The sequence below is a fragment of the Psittacula echo genome (assembly GCF_963264785.1).
Source record: "Psittacula echo genome assembly, chromosome: 18".
NCBI classification, from domain to species: domain Eukaryota; kingdom Metazoa; phylum Chordata; class Aves; order Psittaciformes; family Psittacidae; genus Psittacula; species Psittacula echo.
In genome coordinates this window covers 2,978,526-2,996,793 of record NC_137754.1, presented here as the reverse complement: position 1 = coordinate 2,996,793, position 18,268 = coordinate 2,978,526, and the positions used below count along the sequence as shown (strand labels likewise).

The 18,268-nt window shown below is 48.0% G+C and overlaps 1 protein-coding gene across 2 annotated transcripts in view; it reads right to left on the bottom strand.

The window, feature by feature from the left end:
- Positions 1-471: 471 nt before the first annotated feature.
- Positions 472-18,268, bottom strand: part of SORL1 (sortilin related receptor 1) — a gene marked incomplete at its 5' end in the record, with an annotated part of 40,040 nt that continues 22,243 nt past the window's right edge. Inside the window, 29 exons of one of the 2 annotated variants that reach the window (XM_080631678.1) lie at positions 472-551; positions 889-1,101; positions 1,221-1,413; positions 2,064-2,170; positions 2,707-2,881; positions 3,724-3,888; positions 3,989-4,108; positions 4,570-4,754; positions 5,324-5,420; positions 5,683-5,765; positions 6,862-6,934; positions 7,878-7,982; positions 8,295-8,407; positions 8,973-9,142; positions 9,659-9,785; positions 11,227-11,355; positions 11,716-11,865; positions 12,310-12,465; positions 12,813-12,947; positions 13,522-13,653; positions 13,891-14,022; positions 14,452-14,559; positions 14,755-14,880; positions 16,047-16,166; positions 16,322-16,444; positions 17,117-17,230; positions 17,392-17,565; positions 17,738-17,876; positions 17,954-18,200. In XM_080631678.1, the coding sequence (XP_080487804.1) occupies positions 484-551; positions 889-1,101; positions 1,221-1,413; positions 2,064-2,170; positions 2,707-2,881; positions 3,724-3,888; positions 3,989-4,108; positions 4,570-4,754; positions 5,324-5,420; positions 5,683-5,765; positions 6,862-6,934; positions 7,878-7,982; positions 8,295-8,407; positions 8,973-9,142; positions 9,659-9,785; positions 11,227-11,355; positions 11,716-11,865; positions 12,310-12,465; positions 12,813-12,947; positions 13,522-13,653; positions 13,891-14,022; positions 14,452-14,559; positions 14,755-14,880; positions 16,047-16,166; positions 16,322-16,444; positions 17,117-17,230; positions 17,392-17,565; positions 17,738-17,876; positions 17,954-18,200 (3,979 nt within the window). In that variant the 3' untranslated portion in view covers positions 472-483. The remainder of the gene's footprint in view (positions 552-888; positions 1,102-1,220; positions 1,414-2,063; positions 2,171-2,706; positions 2,882-3,723; positions 3,889-3,988; positions 4,109-4,569; positions 4,755-5,323; positions 5,421-5,682; positions 5,766-6,861; positions 6,935-7,877; positions 7,983-8,294; positions 8,408-8,972; positions 9,143-9,658; positions 9,786-11,226; positions 11,356-11,715; positions 11,866-12,309; positions 12,466-12,812; positions 12,948-13,521; positions 13,654-13,890; positions 14,023-14,451; positions 14,560-14,754; positions 14,881-16,046; positions 16,167-16,321; positions 16,445-17,116; positions 17,231-17,391; positions 17,566-17,737; positions 17,877-17,953; positions 18,201-18,268) is intronic. The other variant, XM_080631679.1, reaches the window with a different exon arrangement.

Here is an 18,268-nt window from a genome sequence, read left to right as displayed (position 1 = left end):
GAAGTCTGTTCTCAGGCAGATTTCCCAATAAATTAACACAACAAAAAATACTTCCATATAAAACAAAGTCCAAAGGATTTTCGTAAAGTGAAAGCAGAACCTTCAGGGACTATATTACTTCTCTCTCTCTACATATATAATCTCCTGAATTTTATGTTTAAATAAATTTATTCTTGTCTTAGAAAAATAAAACGAGTAGCCAATTTAGTCAACGGAAAATATCTCACAGACTTAAAAGCATGCCCAGCAAGCACAGCCTTGTAAGACTAAATTAATGTTAAATCAAAGCAATTTGTTACTCAATTGACCTAGTCTGCAATTCACAGTTGATTACTACAAAGTGTATTTTTAAGTTTCTTTTCTTTTTTGGCCCATATAAAAATAACATATTGCAACTCAAAGTGCATTTTTAAAATAAACCATCAACTATTTTTATCAAATAAAATATTTACACCATTTGGTTTTTACAGTCAGAAACACGCTTCATGCGATGACCATGGGGACATCATCTGAAAATCCAGTTATCATTGGGGCTTCGTCATCCTCATCTCCTGAAAAACAAACCCAGAGTGCTGTTATGCTGCTCCCAGCATGTCTTAGGGCATGGCTAAACAGGCTACTAAAACAGCCCTCAAAACCAGTAGATTGTGGCCTTATTCATACTCTTACTGGGTTGTTATATCTGTTATATTCAGATTTGCATTAGAAGGAGTGGTTTAAGTGAAGTAGTTAAAAACATCCATCCTGGGCTCTGTACTCTTAGGACAAAATCAGATCTATAGAGATATTTATGCCAAAGGTGTCCTAAAGCATGACAGAGAAGTTAGTTCTTGCACTGATTTCCTGATATCCTGAAATGCCATTGCATGAAACCAAGGCCTTACGTACCTAAGTCATCTCCCGAGGAGAATATGGCTGAGCCCAGGCGGGAGCTGTAGTGGCTGTTTGCAAAGGCAGTGAAGCTGTTCTGCAGCCGTCTGTGCCGCATGTACAGCACGACAAAGCCAATCCCGAGGGTCAGCAGCAGCAGGAACAGCACCGGTACCACGATGGCAGCCACATCTGTGGATCTACTGGCTTTTGCTGCAGAGGAGTCCTCACCTGTGATAAGGGAGGGGGAGAAAAGTGCTATTTGCAACTGATAGCGCATTTCTCTAGTGAGCTTGTGAGGCTTTCATTGCTTTTTGTTAAGGAGGATGGGGAAAATGACAGGGACTTACCAGTTCCTAGCTCATCATAGAGAAGCGTGGCTGGTTCACCACACATCTGCCCGCTGTACAGGCACCTGGCCTGAACGGTGAAGGAATAGTTGTGACCTATCTTCAGGTTGGAAACTTTGAAGAAGTTTTCCGTGGTGTTCCCCAGATAAGCTGTGATGTTCATCAAGCTGTCAAACATGTGAATCTCGTAACCCTGAGAGTTGTGAAAACAAAGATACATACCCCATATTACTCAGCTGCAGAGGTCAGGTTTGCCCTTCCTATTAGGGCTTTGATGCTTGTTTTTCCTTCTGTATCTAGCTTTGATGCAATGTGTTGGGCTATCAGCTGGGAGAGAGCAATGTGGAGTCTCTGTCCACGCCTGTCAGTGTGCATGGAGCTTGGCCACTTTGGTCTGTCTGGTTCACTCTGTTCGTAGCATCTACCCAACACCATCCAAAAGACAGGGTCTAGTAAAGGTGATGGTTTGTTTGCTGATGCAGAACATGCCACAGATTTGCTATCAAACTCTCAATAATGACAATTCTTGGGTACTACTGATGTGCTTCTCAGCTTGGCTGGGCAGTGTCCTATTCCCAGTCCTTTTCACTGTCCTGTGACAGTTGACCTTTTCCAAGGGGATAATTATACTCTTAAAAGGTGACCAATTGGATCTATCAGCTTTAGTGCCTTAGTTGTGATAGGAATTGAAGCGAGCTCTATCTGGAGGGCTCATCAAAGACACTTAGAGGATCAGAGCGTGTTGGTGTATTATAAAGAGTCTATGAAAGGAGCCTTGCAGGGACTCTGCTCTAGGTTTTTCTGAAACACTGCCTGTAGGACAGGAGATATATCGCAACTTACCCGGCTTTCATTGAAATTACTTTCCTTTAATGCCAAACTCTTCCAAAAGAGCAGAATATGGTCCTTTTCTGTTATAATTTTTAAGGCATCAGGTGCAGACAGCGGAACTGCAGAGGAAAAATGACAGGTCAGGTTTTAACAGTGGTGACACTTTGCTTTTTGGCTGAGAAAGAGCAACGGGGTCACTTCTAAAACTTAGTATCTTTAAGGGCTCAGCACAATACTCTGCTCAGAAAAGGGCTGTACTGGGAGAGAGGATGCTGTGGTGTGTAATCTGGAAGGAGGTTTTCAGTGGGTTTTATGGAAGGACTGTAATGGTACTTCATGCTGTCTCCACAGCCAGCCAAACAGGTGTCTTTCCCATCTCCATCCAGGCAGGAATATAATTCCCCATGCATTGTCTGAGAGGCTTCCTCTCTGCTCCTGCTGTTCAGGGGTTTAACTGCCTTCCCTGGGAGCTGCAGGGAGGCCTCTCAGAAGTGGGCTTTGGCTGTGGGAGAGGATTAAGCAGTGCAGAAACACTCCTGCAGCCTCCAACCAGCACAGGGGTGGGATGGATGGAGTGCAGGACAGGCTTTGTGTTCCCTCTATGGACAGCGCTGCAAAGGACTCGCCCTGGCACCCACCCAGTAGTACTCTTTACCTGTGTTGATCTTCATGCTGGATTCCTTGCTCATGTTTCCCAGTTGAACAATCACATGGTATTTGCCTCCCGGTTCAAGTTTCTTAATGGTGTACTCCACTGTACTGTTCCGGGTTTTCACTTTGTAGATTTTATCTGTTTTTCTTACTAAATCTTTAACTGCCACAGCATATAACTGGAGGGGGAGGAAAGGCACACAGTGAAAGGTCTTAATTTGCTACAGACATGCTAGTAACCTTGTACAATGATAGGACATTAGGTAAGGGGGGCAAAACATGCATTAAACCATGCCTGTGCTGCACAGCCTGGGAAGTAAGATTTCAAGCTTCTTGCTTGACTCACTGCCTGAGATCAGTGGTTACAGATAGAGAAAACACAGTTACTGGAACAGAGAAGGGCAGGAGGAAAACCTCAGGTTGCATTTCTTAATGAATGAAAGGACGCAATGCAACCTCCTGCCCTGCCAAAGCTTCCAGTTTTGCCAGGAAGATTTATACCTCTCAACCTTTGCTGTTAAAAGTCTCTGGACCAGAATAGGAGTGGGAAGCTTGCTGAGAAAATGACTCGCCTTCAGTGGAGCGAGACCTGACTGCACGCCAGCATGCCAGAAAACAGAACCAGGCTTTGTTGGGGCTGGAGCGGGAGGCAGAGCCCACAGCGTGCCTGGCCCAGTGCCTGACCTGTGTGCTGGGCTCAGACACTGGCCAGAATGGACTCCAGGGCAAAGCTGAAGGCCAGAAAGATGTTTCAGCACATGCCCAAGTTTGTTTTCAGACTCAGTAACAGCTACCCCAGATCTGACTCCTTTTAAATGCAGTGTGAATGTTATAGACCTGTAATGTGAAGAGAGCAAATACAGGTCTCTGAGGTGTCAGCATCGTGATGATGACTATCTGAATGGAGATGGAGCATAAACCTATCTCACACTCAGTTCTCCATCAGCAGCAGGGCAGGGATCTGTCTTTGAGCCAAGGTTTTGCATGCAAAGTGACAGGAGAAGGTGCTGTGAGGTATTACCATGTCCTGGTCAGGTGAATCATAAGGAGATTCCCACTTAATGACCGCAAATGTCTTTCCAGTGTGCACTGAGTGGAGGTGTCGAGGGGGAAGCCGGTTGTCAGGGATCATCTTCACCACAACATAGTCAGAAGGTGGCCCTTGGTAAGGAGACATCACACGGACCTTGAAGGGACGACACAGTGGTTAATACTGTGCCTTTAAGCTTCAGTAGCAAGCTACAGCCCACAGCGCGGGTAGGAGTGGGAACAGAAAAGGAGCCTACCAGAAACAGGTACTGCTCATCCCGCTGCACGAGCACAGTGATGTTGTGGGAGGTCGTAGTGGTGTTGTGAGGGCTCCTGTACAGCTCTAGGAAGGACGTAGCATAGAAGATGCCATAGACCTGTGAAGAAAGAAGCACAACAGGGACGATACCGTTTGGCATGGGCCAGAGCATCCACCCAAACTTTTACTGGCTGTCACTTTTTAGGGACATGAAGAAAAGACCCTTTTTTTGTTCAGGCACTCTATTGCCCAAGTTCAAGTTCAGTCTGCCTATGTGCTCCCTACCCTAAAATCTGAAGCTCATCTCCGATAACACAGCAGTTAATTGTAAGACCACTGGAGCATCACGCTATCTGTCTTTCAGCCACTTCACTGCATCATTGGCTAAACAAACAGACAACAAGAAGCTTTCTGTGCTTCTGTTTAAGGGCATCAGGTGCTTTCCCTTTTTTTTTTTTTAGAGCATAAAGTTTTCAGGGCTTTGGAATTCTATCCCAACAAATAATCCTGACTTTAGATTTTGCCTGTGCTTTGAGCTAGACCTCCTCCTAGATGGGGAGAAAAGAGTTGGTGCCTTACGACATTCCTCGGTCCAGTCCAGCTGCACTCCACCGCAGTCTGATTGATGGCCTTGGCCTTGAGGCTTGGTGATGCAGGTCTTGTCCCACTGGTCACGATATGTACAAAAGACAGAGGGCTGTCACCCAGCTCCGTCTTAGCCCAAGCAGAAATTTCATAGGGGGTATGTGCTGTCAAATTTGCCACTGAGCAAGAAGAGAAACATGCGCTATTAGATGAGGCAAAGTACTGCGATGGCAGGGTGAGAGCACTTGGAAAGGGTCAGCATCATCAAACAGGCTTGGTCAGGAGCCTGCCTCCCTTGGTTTGTGTTTTCACTGATTTTGAGTCATTTCCTTTACACAGAAGTATATGGGACTCCGGTATCTAAGCTAGCCAGTGCTTTTCTGTATTGGGATGCTTTCCTGTATCGGGATGCTTGCCTGTATCTAGGCTGTACACTCCAAACCAGCAATTTGATTAACAGGGGCATGTACACAAGCCCAAGAAATTGTTGACCTTTTGCAGAGCAGATAAGGAGCCATAAACAAAATGTGTTGAGAAAAGGCTAGTGCAGCTCTGGGGGATAAATCCCAAATCTGCTTGAAATCTCCAAGTCCTGACAACAGAGGCCAAGGATTTGCTGGTCTGTCCTTTCCACATGTACTCTATACTAAACAGAAACTACTAGCTGCAAAAGCAGAACACATCCTTCCATAAAACCTTCCATTTGCTGTTGACAAAAGCAGAATTTCATACTTAGCACAGAATTTACCTTTTTGGATGGACTTTTCTCCTTCTATGATCAGAGTCCTTTTTTCCTGCCTGTGTGTATCAAATGTCCAGTAGATGTTCACAACGTAACCCCTGACCTGTCAAGCAGCAAGGGCACACAAAACAGGAACTCTCAGTTCAGCTGGTTTACATACAGTGAAAGAGTCACTGCTGAAAGTCTCTGCATTGTATTTTCCATCCTAATTAAGAGCTGGGGCAGTTTATGAGTAGTAGGAAACGATTTAGCATGAAATAAGTAATTTCAGCACTTGAATAGTGACAGCTTATCCCATCCAGTATTTACCACTTACTCAACGTATGCCTTTCTTTCAGTTTTAGAAGTAAAGGTGAAAATGTTACCTTGATATTAGTAGTCATTTTTAGGCTGAAGCTTATGGAGTCTTCACTGTAGCTCTCAATGTGTATGACAGGAGGAGGAATGACTGGAAGCAAAGAGAAACACAAAGCAATACAAATACTTATTGAGAGGTAAAGTACAGGCTTTCATTATGACAACCAGCTCTCAGACCAGGACTCCCCCATCTTTCCAGCCCCAACCTTGCTTGTAAGCCATACACCCCTCAGAGTCATTTTCTGTCAAGCACCCACAATCTGCCTTACCTGTGCCTCGCTCAGAACAGGCTGGAAGCAGAGAGGTTTGGGCTCAGGTATTTTACTTCTGAACTCAGTGGGACAACCTCATATCACAGTTAACAGCTTTTGGCCTTCTGACAGAGGTGAGGAGCTATTGGTGGGGACAGTTGCCAAACACTCGTGCAAAGCCAGAAGTGAAAATCATTACAGTTCTTTCTACCTCTGTTTTTTATCTGAATCCTGCAATTTTAATAGCATGGTGTTTCCTTTCCTTCCTTTGTCAACAGAGTGAGGATACACTTTTATCTGACAAATTAACAGACGATTTTGACATCAGAATGCAGGTTTGGGAGATAAAACCTGGCATGAATACAAACGATTTCAAAAGGCTTTTCTAAAAACAGTTTGGAGGGAAACTGACTGTGACTGAATTTATCTACTGTCAGACTGTAATGTTGTGGTAGTTGCTGGGAGCTTTAGCGGCCTTTCAGTGGTCTAACCTACATGAGATGCAGAAACCATCATAATCATAACCTAAGAGGGAGAAGAATGAGCAAGCATCCTTTCAAAAAGGAGTTGGTGGTAATATGTCTTGCCTATCAGAAGGTGGGATCTAGCCTACATAAGCCGGGGGGGGAATCCATCTGTAGCCTAGGAGAGAGGGGCACCTTCTGGATAGGCTTCTTGCCCACTTCCAGGGCAGTACATCCATCCTACATGCCACAGAGTTCAGAGGGAGAGTCAGAGACCTGTTCAGACTTGCCACTGAAGTTGGAGGCAGCTCAAGTTAAGCAAAATGGTATAGCAAAGTAATAGTGTAAAATAGGGAAGAATAGAGGACAAGGAGGTGGTTATGCTGGTAGTGGTATGTTGATGCTAACACTTCAGGCTTAGCTTCTGCCTTTTTGTTATGTTATCCATGTCGACTGAAACAACAACATTTACCTTTGCCTTTTATGGTGGTTATGGATTTGGAATCACTCCAGTTTCCCACTCCTCGACTAGTTACCGCAGCAACCTTTTCAAACAAGAGGGCTGGTTAATATGAACAAATGTATAATGCCAACATTGTATAATGCAAAAGGAGAACGAGGTTAAAGCAAGGTTATGGACATGGCAGAGCTCATGGGAAACGGACTTTGAAGCAAACAATAGCTTAATTACTTGGCAATAAAATGGGTATTACAGAGATAAAGCAGACTACTTTAAGTCAATTAAAGGAATCTAAGAGGAGGGAGATGCATCCTCTGTGCAGATAACTGTTCTCTTATGAGATCTTTATGAGAAGTCCAGCAAGATAAGGAGCTTTGGACTCTGTTGGTCCAAAGAATCATGCTGGTGAAGCCCATGCAAGCTCTGAATCTAGTTCCAAAGACTTATTTGGGAACAGATTAATATCGGAAGGAATACCATGGAAGGAAAGACTTGCTCCAGCCTACTGTAAGAATAACACTGATTCATGGGAGTAGGGTCGTGTTAATCCTACCTCCCAGTGAGCTATCCATGCTCATTCTGCACAGGGAGGGATGGACAGTGGCATAGCATGTATTTCCCAGGGTTCACTGTGCAGGCTTTTATTTCCTATTCTTATTACTTCTGTCTATAATTACCCAGGTCCTCCCACGTGCATATATTCCCCACAGGTTGATCTGCTGCTTTTCCTAGTGATATAGTAAGGACCAAATTTGTCTGTGGCTCAGATCCAGTGCAATTGCAGTGACATTGGAATGGACAATTAGTGCAGATTTCATAATATAGCCCGGCCACCTAGGATGGCCAAATGAAGGGCCTTGAAACTATATACGTTAGCAGTGCAAATGCCAAGCCCCCATTGTGGGTTGACATTAAAAGGCAGGGTTTTAACAACATACTATTTTAGCAAGTACTTAACTGTGCAGGACTTAGACCATGTAGTGAAAAGTAACGAGAGCATGCATAGACAGAGCTTTGAAAATACTCACTCTAACTGTGTACAATGTGTTGACCTGTAAGTTCTTGATCTCAGTGTAGTTCTTCGTGGTTCTAAGAGATGACCACTCCTTGGATCCACTCCTGCTGTATTCCACCTAGGAGCACCAAAACAAAGGATGAGGGTTCCACTGCAGGGTGACAGGACCCTCTGTGTCAAATGTCAATAGAAAGAAGTATGAAAGCTTAGAAAGGGAGCCAGAAAGGAAGTTATGAACTTGAGGGTGGCAGCGCTACCTACAGCCCTGCAGCATTTCTTCTCCCAACTTGCTATGATGCTTTCAGCAGATTGCCTCTACAAAATGCCCTCTTCCTGGCCCCCCTCCTTTGCAGGGATAGCTGTGTTCAGAGAGGCCTGCCCACGCTGCTGTGAGCCCCCAGCAGCCTTCCCTATCCCACTGTGGACTCACAATGAATTCCCGTATGAGGCCGTGGGCATTCACAGGGGGACTCCAGCAGCTCACCACCACACCCTCAGCTTCTTTATTCAGGGACAGCTGAAGGTTAAAGGGAGCATCTGGTACTAGGGAGAGAAACCAAGGTGTTAGTGACTGTCACAGTTGTGTTTCCAGATCACACGGGGAAAAGCAGGGTCTCCCTGAAAGTCTGGGACAAAGAGGGGATGGCCAAGCAGTTTTGGCTCATGGGAGATGTCTTATTCCTGCAGTTGTGTCCTGAATCCCTATCACCTCCCTCTGGAGCAATGAAGCCTTTTTTGTAGCAGCAGTGAATCTAGGATTTCACTAAGATCTTTACTCTCTTTTGCATCCTTTCCTTCCTCTGATCTCCAATCTGCAGCTAGAAGGCTCTTGCTCCTTGTGTGTGGTACTGAACAATCCCACTGTGAGAAGGGATGAACTTCCCAGGGATACTAAACCACTAAGCCACAGGGAAGAAAGAAGGCAGGCTGGTGACTCAGTGGAGGACTGACTCTAGGCTGGGAACCCACAGCCCTTTTCCCAGTCCAGCACAATTCCCAGGCCTGTGGAAAGACTCATTTTGTATGTAATGGGGATACCTCTGCAGTACTGTCTAAGCCAAAGCAGCACGTACCAGGTCACTGGTATGATCCGTGCAGGTTTACTTACATCCTTCTGGTGCCCGGAGGGTGATGAAGTCATTGGTGTTGTAGACTCGGCTGAGACACTGCACCTGGACTTTCACCTGATAGGTACAGTCAGGCTTGAGGACTTTCAAAACGCTGTTGGTTTTGTTGCTGTGGGTTTCCAAGATCTTCCAAATGCTTTCACCAACTGTCCTGCACAAGAGAGTCCCACCTCTTCAGTCAGGATGGTGTTTAGTAATACAGGGGACACAGCTTGTCCCAAAGAGTGAAGACATCTATCTGTATGTTAAGAGCTTGCTGCTTAGTGTTCTTTTCAACCAAGCAACACCACCAACTTGAAAGATGCTCTTTGAAAGCCTGAACTAAACATAGCTTAGTGACTTATAAGCACCGTCCTCTGAGGTTTCCTGTAACTTCTCTGCCCTCATTTCTTGACTTTGTTCTCAATGTTAGTGGTCCCACAAAAAATCAAGACCCTCTCCACCTCGAATAAAGCTACATTACATTAATCATGGAGGAAACAAACCGAGCTTTTCACAAATGAGGTTTTCCAAGCAGAACTAGATTGCATAGCTCAGTCTTTCAGGCCTGATTCTATACAGTACTTTGCTGTAAGCATAGGCATATTGATACCTTTGCTCGTGCTTCTCCTAGCCTTTACTTGATATGAATAGCACTGGCTCATGCAGTGCAATGGGTGGTGTGTACCTGTAATAGATGTTGTAGACACAGGAGGTCGAGGACATTCTTTTTGGCCGCACCCAGGTCAGAGTGATGTCGCCAGAGAAATCAGCCGTCCATTGGAGGTTCTGGACTTTGTACACCATTGTGTCATCTAAGCAGGCAATGGCAAACGTTAGTCTATCGCAGGGAAACAAGCCAGCCCTTTTGCACAACAGAAACAAGAGCTGCATTTGTAGCACAAACATGTGGAGGTAGAAACAGTGGTATGACCAAAGGGAGAGTCTGCACCATTCAAATTAGATGTGTAATTTAGGTGGGTGTTATCAGTGGAGGAGAGCATGCTTGTCAGAAGGCAGTTCACAGCGGGAACATACCCCTGGTGCTCTCGGCTCTCCCCACAGCGTCTTGCCCGTCTTTCTGCTGCATGAAATACTCAACATCATTTTGGAAGTGTATGAGTGCAAAAGGATCAATGCAAGCTAAGTCACTTTTCTACTTGTGCAATGGACCCGTGCTGTCACTGTGAGCTATCCAGGGCCTTTCTTGGTGTGGTTTTCCTTATCACATCTCGTGTTCAGAAGGACCCAAGCAAAGGCTGGTAATTAAGGAAGTAGTCTGGGGATTGCCTTGACGCAAGCTCTGCAGCTGAATCACCGCCTGACCTTGGGAGAGGCATTTAGGGGGGATAACAGGGCTGTGAAGTCCAGTGCTGGCAGAGGTAGAGACTGGTGATGCTTATCTGAAATGGCCCGAATCCATGCCCTGCTCCCACTAGGCCGTTCCTTGCTCTTTCCCTCCAGGGACCACGTGTCAGAGCCCACATGCAAATGCCATGGCCTGGCCCCGCTCGGATGCAGCTTCATTCCCCGTGCTGTAGAGAAACCAAGTGAAGCAGAGCCAAACTGCTGCTTCATTTTCCCTAACCAGCTGGAAATGAAACCCAGCAGGGATGCAGGTCCACAGACAGGCACGGCGAGACAAGCTATACAAGAGAAAAGAGATGGTTTCCCCTTGGTGTAGCAGCCAAGCCATGAATCTCAGCAGCTACTTCCCCCTCTCCTGAATCTGCTAGCCTCTCCCAATCAATATTTAATTAAAGAACTATAACCTGATTGATGCTCAAACCCCCAAGCAGGTCACTAGAAAAGCAGCTCAACTTCATGGCTGTCCAGAGACAGCGATTGATCGCTGTTATCTGCCCAGGGCTGGTTGCTGCCTGCATCCCCTGTGCCTCCACAGGGCCACCAAAGGCCAGTGTGGGAGGACCAGTGATGGCAGCAGGGGACTTGCCATTTTCCCAGGGTCACCCTGCAGAGGAGGACAGAGCTAGAGACCACTGCCTCACTATGTAAAACAAACAGCTTTGCTCCCATCCTAAAGTTGTTTTTCTGTGCTTGAGGCTGAAAAGACAAATTGCTAGTGCAGAAACTGGCTGGGAAGTTGGGTGTAAGTGGGTGAGGAGGCAGGTTGTGCAGCTGAACGCAGGCAGATGTGTCTAGGATGTTATGAATGAAAGGTCATGTAATCAGGAGAGCTCCTCTGCGTGCTGACACAGAGCAGGGCATGAGAAATGGGAGAGGGCTGTTGCTTACCGGTACAGTTCTTCTCATCACTGCTGTCTGAGCAGTCCAGGAATCCATCACACCGCTCTGTCAGCATAATGCAGGTCTCTCCATCCTCACATTTATAACCATTAGGGCACGACACAGTGCTCTGAGTAGCTGAAAGAGGCAGAATGGTTTCAGGACTCAAGGCAGGAAAGTTTCCTCACCAGCACTGGGCTGTTTCTAGCGCCAGTGCTGCTTCAAAGCTGGCAGGATGCTGGGGCAGCTGCATGTCAGGCAGAGTGTGTCAGTCACAGGGCTATCTCATTCTGGCTGCATCTTCTGGCATGCCGGCATCAGAAGAACCTAGAGTTTATCCCACAGAAAACAACCACTGGACTTCTAATGGGAATATCTCTGCTTGGTTGGGTCTTTTTTTACTGTAATGCTGCATTTACTGCAAGGATTTCACCAGCAATAACAGAGAGGTTCCCAAGGGAAAGGGCCAGGAAGTCATTGTCCCCTCCCCGCACTTACGGCAGCTCCTCTCATCCGTGCCATCCTGGCAGTCCCGCACGCCGTCGCACCGCTTCCAGTTGGGAATGCACTTGTGCAGCTGCTGGCACTCGAACTCGAACCTGCTGCAGCGTCCCTGCAGTGCTGGGGAGGTGGCCGTCACGTTGGGTCCTGCACACAGCAGCCAGTGAGGAAAACACTCAAGCCCTCAGGCTGCCACAGCCACCAAAGACCAAAACCTGTCTCCAGGTCTCGACTCCACTAGATGGCAATCTCTTCCCATCTAGCAGGTAGATGGCTGCTGCTGGGATGTCCGAAGCCATCCTCTCTTCTGACTGCAGAGGGCTGGAAAAGCAACTGGTTTGCAGCAGATGAGCTGCACGAGCAAGCGTTAGAAACGACCACAGTGAGAAAAACCCCTCTTTTTACCTTCAGCATAGGAGTGAGCTGGAAAACCCGTTCTGCAGCCCTGCTTCCCATGTCCCTACACAGCCTAAGACATGGCATTTGAGCAGGGACCTGCTGTAATTCAACCCTGTTATCTGGCAAGGATCTGGGACCAAAAGGCCAACAGTCCTCGGGGACACGATCCTACAGAGGAAGAGAAAAGCTTACGTGAGGTAGGACAAGCTTCCTCATCGGAGCCGTCGGTGCAGTCCTTGTAGCCATCGCAGACCCAACTGTTCATGATGCAGGTACCGCTGTTGCAACGGAAGTGGTTCGGTAAACACGTCGGTGGGATGGATGTAGTGATGGGATGAACTGGAGAACCTGAGAATACACCGGGGAGAGCTGATCTGATGTCCTTGTTCCTGCACGTGGGCTGTTCCCGTCAGAGGGCCACTGTCAGTGGAAGGCAGTGGGGAGCAGGCAAGGTGTTACAAGCCCAATTGTCACCTGCATCATACCTACATAGCTGCTAATCAGGCTTTCCAAAACCACAGAGTTAAAAGATGCACAAAAGTGCACACTTGGCCACTTATAGGGGATTTTTGGAGCCATGGGAGCTGGCACAGGCAGCCCTGTGGGAAGGCAGCTGATGCTAAGAGTAGTCCTCCAGCGTGCCACAGCCCAGTCTCAGCCAGGGCTCCTGTGAGCAGAGTGCTGCGTGCCCTTACCCTCACAGTCCTTCTCATCGGACCAGTCCCCGCAGTCATTCTCCTCATCGCACTTCCACCGGTTGGGGATGCAGTGCCCATTGCCACACTGGAACTGGTAGTACCGGGAGCAGTTCGGGGCCTCTGTTGGGTTTTCTGACAACAAGAGGAGAGTCCTGTGAGCTCCAGTGTTATCTCACCAATCTTCATCAGAGTTGAGGCATCTCAGGCTGGTCCACGGCTGACCCAGAGAGCATCACACTATCTATCTGCCTAATCAGCATGGGCAGAGTCCTTTCCCTTCATCCTCAGCATCCCCATTCCTCACAGCCCTCACTAGCCTGTTGTCATCTCTATTACATCTGTGTGCTTCATGGCCAGACACCACCTATGGTCTCAGAACCAGCAAGATTCCGATAGAGCTTGGCAGAAAGGGAGAAGCAAACCCTGCAACTCTGAAATGAAGACGCAGCTGCTTCATCTGGCTGGGTACAGCTCCTACAGCTCCCCAGGGAACAGTGGTGTAAATATTGAGTCTGGCTGAAAACTGCCTGTCTGCTTTGGGCTGGGAATCTGTGGAGTAAATATGGTCACATATGACTTAGTCAGCCACAAGATGTGCCAGCCGTATCAGGTTATACACGAGTGCTTAAGTAAAACATGAAGAATGCTCCTGAAATTCAAGGGGGGCTGGAGCTATGGTGACAAGAGACCCTGAGGTACTGCTCACCACAGTTTGCTTCGTCTGAGTAATCGCCACAGTCATCCATCCCATCGCACTTCCACACCAGGCTGATGCACACGCCATTCTGGCACTGGAAGCTGAACTGGTCACAGGTCCGGTGGAACTCAGGGTCCTGGGCTGCATGGAGAGACATGAGGGGTTTACTGTAAGGACCAAGGGCTTGAGGGAAGCTCATCACTGGGGAGGAAGAAGCACAGTCAATCATGGATTTATAAGCAGAGCATTACAAGAGCCATCTCTTAGGAGATGTGGCGGCTTTTTGGTACCCTGGGGGGGATACACTTTCTTCTCCACAAATCTGGTTTCATTCTCTATCCAACCTCCTTTTGCAAAGATGCACAATATCACACTTACAGCAGCCAGCATAGTTGGCATCTTCATCTGATCCATCTCGACACTGGATGATGCCATCACACACCATGGAATGGAACAAGCACTGCTGTCGGTTCTTGCACACAAAATCCATGTAGCGGGTGCACAGGGGTTCTAGAGAAATGGTAGATGAGGAGGAGAGGGGATGGCACCTCTGCTGTCCCTGGCAGAAGGAATGCCATCTACTGTGATTTGCAGACCTGAGTGCAGCAGCCAGATTGCAGCAAGTTACACCACTAAGTTTCCTCACCCGCTAATGCACTGGGGTGCAAGCAGGTTGGCACAGGCACCAGGAAGGGTTTGGTCAGCTCTTTGAATACAGCTCCTGACAGCGCATCCTTCCTATGGGCGACAGCCCTGCCAGGGCCTTTTGCTGACACTCACAGACCAGCTGATTTCCCAGGGGGCTCCTGAATGCTAACTAAGGCTTTCCCATTATCTCACCAGGGCTTTTTTCCCAGTGAGAGAGGCTTTGGCAGACCATGAAGGCTGTCAGCCCTCACTGCTAGAACCCCGCCAGCTCCCCGCAGCTCCGGTACTCACCACAGTGCTGCTCATCCGAGGCATCGGAGCAGTCATTGATGCCATCACAGTGTTTGCTGGTTGGGATGCAAGTGCCGTTGGGGCACTGGAAGCCGTTGCACTTCTTTTCTGAAATGCAGAATTGGGTAGATGCTGGGGGGGGTTGGTTTAAGGCTGCCTCTAAGTAGCCACAGCACAGCCCCAGTTGTCTTCTCCCTGCTTTTGGAGGGATGGGAATCATCCCCTCGAGTTTGCTGCAGGTTTATCTCAGTGGGCTTGTAGCAATCCCTCCCTCCCCATTGCAGAACCCCATCCACATGTTACCGCAGTTGGCAGGGTCCTCATCGGAGCCATCCTGGCAGTCAGCATCACCGTCGCACGCCCAGCGCTGCGGGATGCAGTGTCCGTTGTGGCACTGGAAGCTGGAGGCCTCGCACGTGTGATATACTGCTGAAACCAGAGCCGGGGGGGAGGTCTGAGTGTGGGGCACTGCCATGTCCCCACTAAGCTGCAGTGTGTGTCAGGCCCTTGGCAAGTGATTCCAGGAGTCCAGGATCTCCTGGGTCACACTGTGGTCTTTCTTTCTCCCGCTGTGCATGGGGGATGGTTTTTGGAGGCTAGGAAGCCCTCCCAAAGGTCTCCCTTTGATCTCAGTCCTTTGAGTGAGTGGGAAAAGGTGGCAGTGGTGGCATCTTGCCAGAGATGGCAAGAAACATCACAGCATAAGCAAGCCTTGGCGGAGCGGTGCGGTCCCCCATGCAGGGCAGGACAGATCAGAGACAGCCTTTAATTAAGGCAGGCAAGGCTGTGCTGTGTTGCCAAACCAAATTAGAAATACAATTCTCCTCGGGTTTCCAAGGGAGGAGGGCCCTGGCTTTCCTCAGGCTCCTGTCACAAGAGTATCTGCCTGTGGCGTATCTTGGTTGAAGCCTAGTCTATGTTGTCGCTTTAGAGACAAATACTGCTCTTCATCCGGGAGAGCACTCATCATTACTGAGCAGAAAAGCAGTGTTCAACTTAATTAAATTGCATGATAGTGAATTTTAGGTTAGCGAGTGACATGCACTTCAAAATACTGCAGTCTTGTGGCAGTAATATTCTATTAGGTATTCAGTGTGAAATGTAATTATTTGAGATAAGAGCAATAATTGCCGCTGTTGAAGTCAGATGAAATGTTTCTCCAATAACTGTGATCCTCTTAGATAATTCTAACTTCAGGCTTTACAAACCTGATACACTTTTTGAAGTAGGTTCCTTTCCTGTAGCAATTCTCCCTGGAGAAACTCATATGAGAGATAAGTGATACCATTATAAATTAAACCTTATATAGCCACGCACTTGGAATACTAACAACGAAGATCCCCAGCGCCATGCTATAAACCCAATAGGCTTGAGGCATGGTAAATGCCTCAGGGGGTGAGCACACAGGAGCTTGGAGGCCTGAAAGGGATCTCCTAGATCCATCCCAAGCTGAGCTGCAGGCTGCCTGGCTGTGTGGCGCAGCTCACAAGCAGGGAAACTGAGGCACAAGATGTTAGCTGGTATCTTATAGCACCTCAGGCTGCAAGGAAGGAGTGTTTGCAAAGGAAGGCTATTGGTCACATCAACGTGCTTACCAGTGCAGTTTGCTTCATCGGACCAGTCCCTGCAATCGTTATCACCATCACACATCCAGGAGAGACGAATGCACATCCCTGAGCTGCAGCTGAATTCATCACTTTTACACTGATGGGCCTCTGCAAACAAGCACATGCAGTTCAGATGATGTCAGGACGACGGGAGAGGAGGAGGAGGATGAGCAGCCAGTACCCAGTAAACATGTAACACCCTGCCCCAAACCACTGTGCCTTCACACAGGGACAGGGAAGGAGGTTTGAGTGAAGGCACTCACCACAGTGACTTTCATCGCTGTTGTCCCCACAGTCGTCCTCCAGGTCACATTTGTAGGACAGTGGGATGCAGGTCCCTGAGCCCTGGCAGCGGAACTGGGTCTCGGCATCGCACACAGTGGTGGCTAACACAGCAAGGAAGGAGAGGAGGAGGAGAAAGGAGGAGGTTAAGGTGGTGGTTGGGAAACAGCTGCTGTTGTCCAAGTGTGTGTACTCAATGCACGGAAGTGAAGTGAGAGGGACAGCATCCTACAAGCTTTGCTCAATGCTGCTTCTGTCCTTAAACCCATCCTTTTTTCCATGGTGCACTGTTCCAAACCCTGCAAGCTCTCCAAAGCTATGGAACATCTGTCCCTCCTGCATGCATTGGCAGTCCCTGATTTTACTCAAAATGAGACCTCCATCTTTAATGTGTGAACTTGATTTATTAGCTCAACAAGAAGCCCATGTCTGCATGACGCAGACAGAAAGTCACTTTCTATCTGCACTCTTTTCCTTGTCATTGGCTGTGCCCTCAATTAGGCTCAGAAGACAATTACTGCAAGGACAAACACACACCCTCCCATGAGAGCTGGCATCAGTCTCGCTGAATTTTAGACATTTACACCTGAGTTGGTCAAGGGGGAAATACTGTTCCTTGCAGGACACAACGCATCTGACCGGCTTCAGATGCCTATCAAAGGAGCACCTTTTGCTCTCCATGACTGTCAAGGGAGCATACACCATCGGCTCAGGTGCACTGCCAACACAGCAGACATCTAAATTTGGACAGGCAAATGCCACCTCAGGACACTTACGGCAGTTCTTCTCATCGCTCATGTCCCCACAGTCATTATCGTTGTCACACTGCCAAATGCTGTTGATGCAGTTCCCATTGAAGCATCTGTACTGATTCGGCAGACACGTGTTTTCTGGTGCAAAAGGGAAAACAAAACCAAGCTGGCACGAGGCATGACACTGCGCTTTCAGAGAACAGGCCATGCTCCTCCTTGGAAAGATCATGCTGACCTCTTGCAATGGCAGAAGCCACCCCTCAGTATAAAGCCCCAGCAAGAAACAAGCATGGGTTTACCTTCCTTTATGCAAGTGTTGTTCTTCATGATGTAGCCACGAGGACAGTCGCACTTGACCTCCCCTGTGGGCAGCATGGTGCTGGACACCCCCTCGGGGCACTTGCAGCTCCTGCCATTGTTTGACTTGGGCAGGCAGAGCAGGCTGCAGGGCTTGGTGATGCAGGCATTCTCCCCTGGTGTGAGGGCAAAGAGGAACACTGTTAGGACAGAGGGCTGGAGATGCAACGGGAAGCCCAGTTTCACCTGATAGCCCAGGTTTTGGGTTCATACTCCTACTGGGAGCTAGCTCTGCTAAATCACATCTCTAAATCACAGAAAGTATCATCTACGCACTCATGCCGTTACCTGTTGTCTTTCCTCTGTAAAAGATTTTCATATCCATGATCCCATTCAATCGACCCACCAAGATCTCCATTCTTGAGCCACTGTTTTTGGATGCTCTGAAAATACTCAGCTGTGACCAGTCGTTCCAGTAGATTTCATTCTGAAACACAGGCTTTGCTCTTAGTATGCATACTATGGAAATGTGTGCGAACGGGAAAGGACCCGCCATAGACATACCTTAAACACAGCAATAGCATAAGGGTGAGGGAGGCTGTCCAGGATCACAGACCTCTGCATCCCATTGAAATCCACCCTCTCAATCCTGTCCATATAGGCTTCGGTCCAGTAGATCCAGTGGTCATCCACAGAGATGCCATTTGGCCACCGCACGCCCTCTGAAACGATGCATCCAGCTGATGACCCATCCATGTCGCTGCGGTAAATGCCGGCTCTGGAATCTCCCCAGTCTGTCCAGAACATCAGCCTGACAAGAGGCAGAGAGATTACTCGACATAGTAACAAAACAGCTCATCAAAAGGAAACAGGGTATGA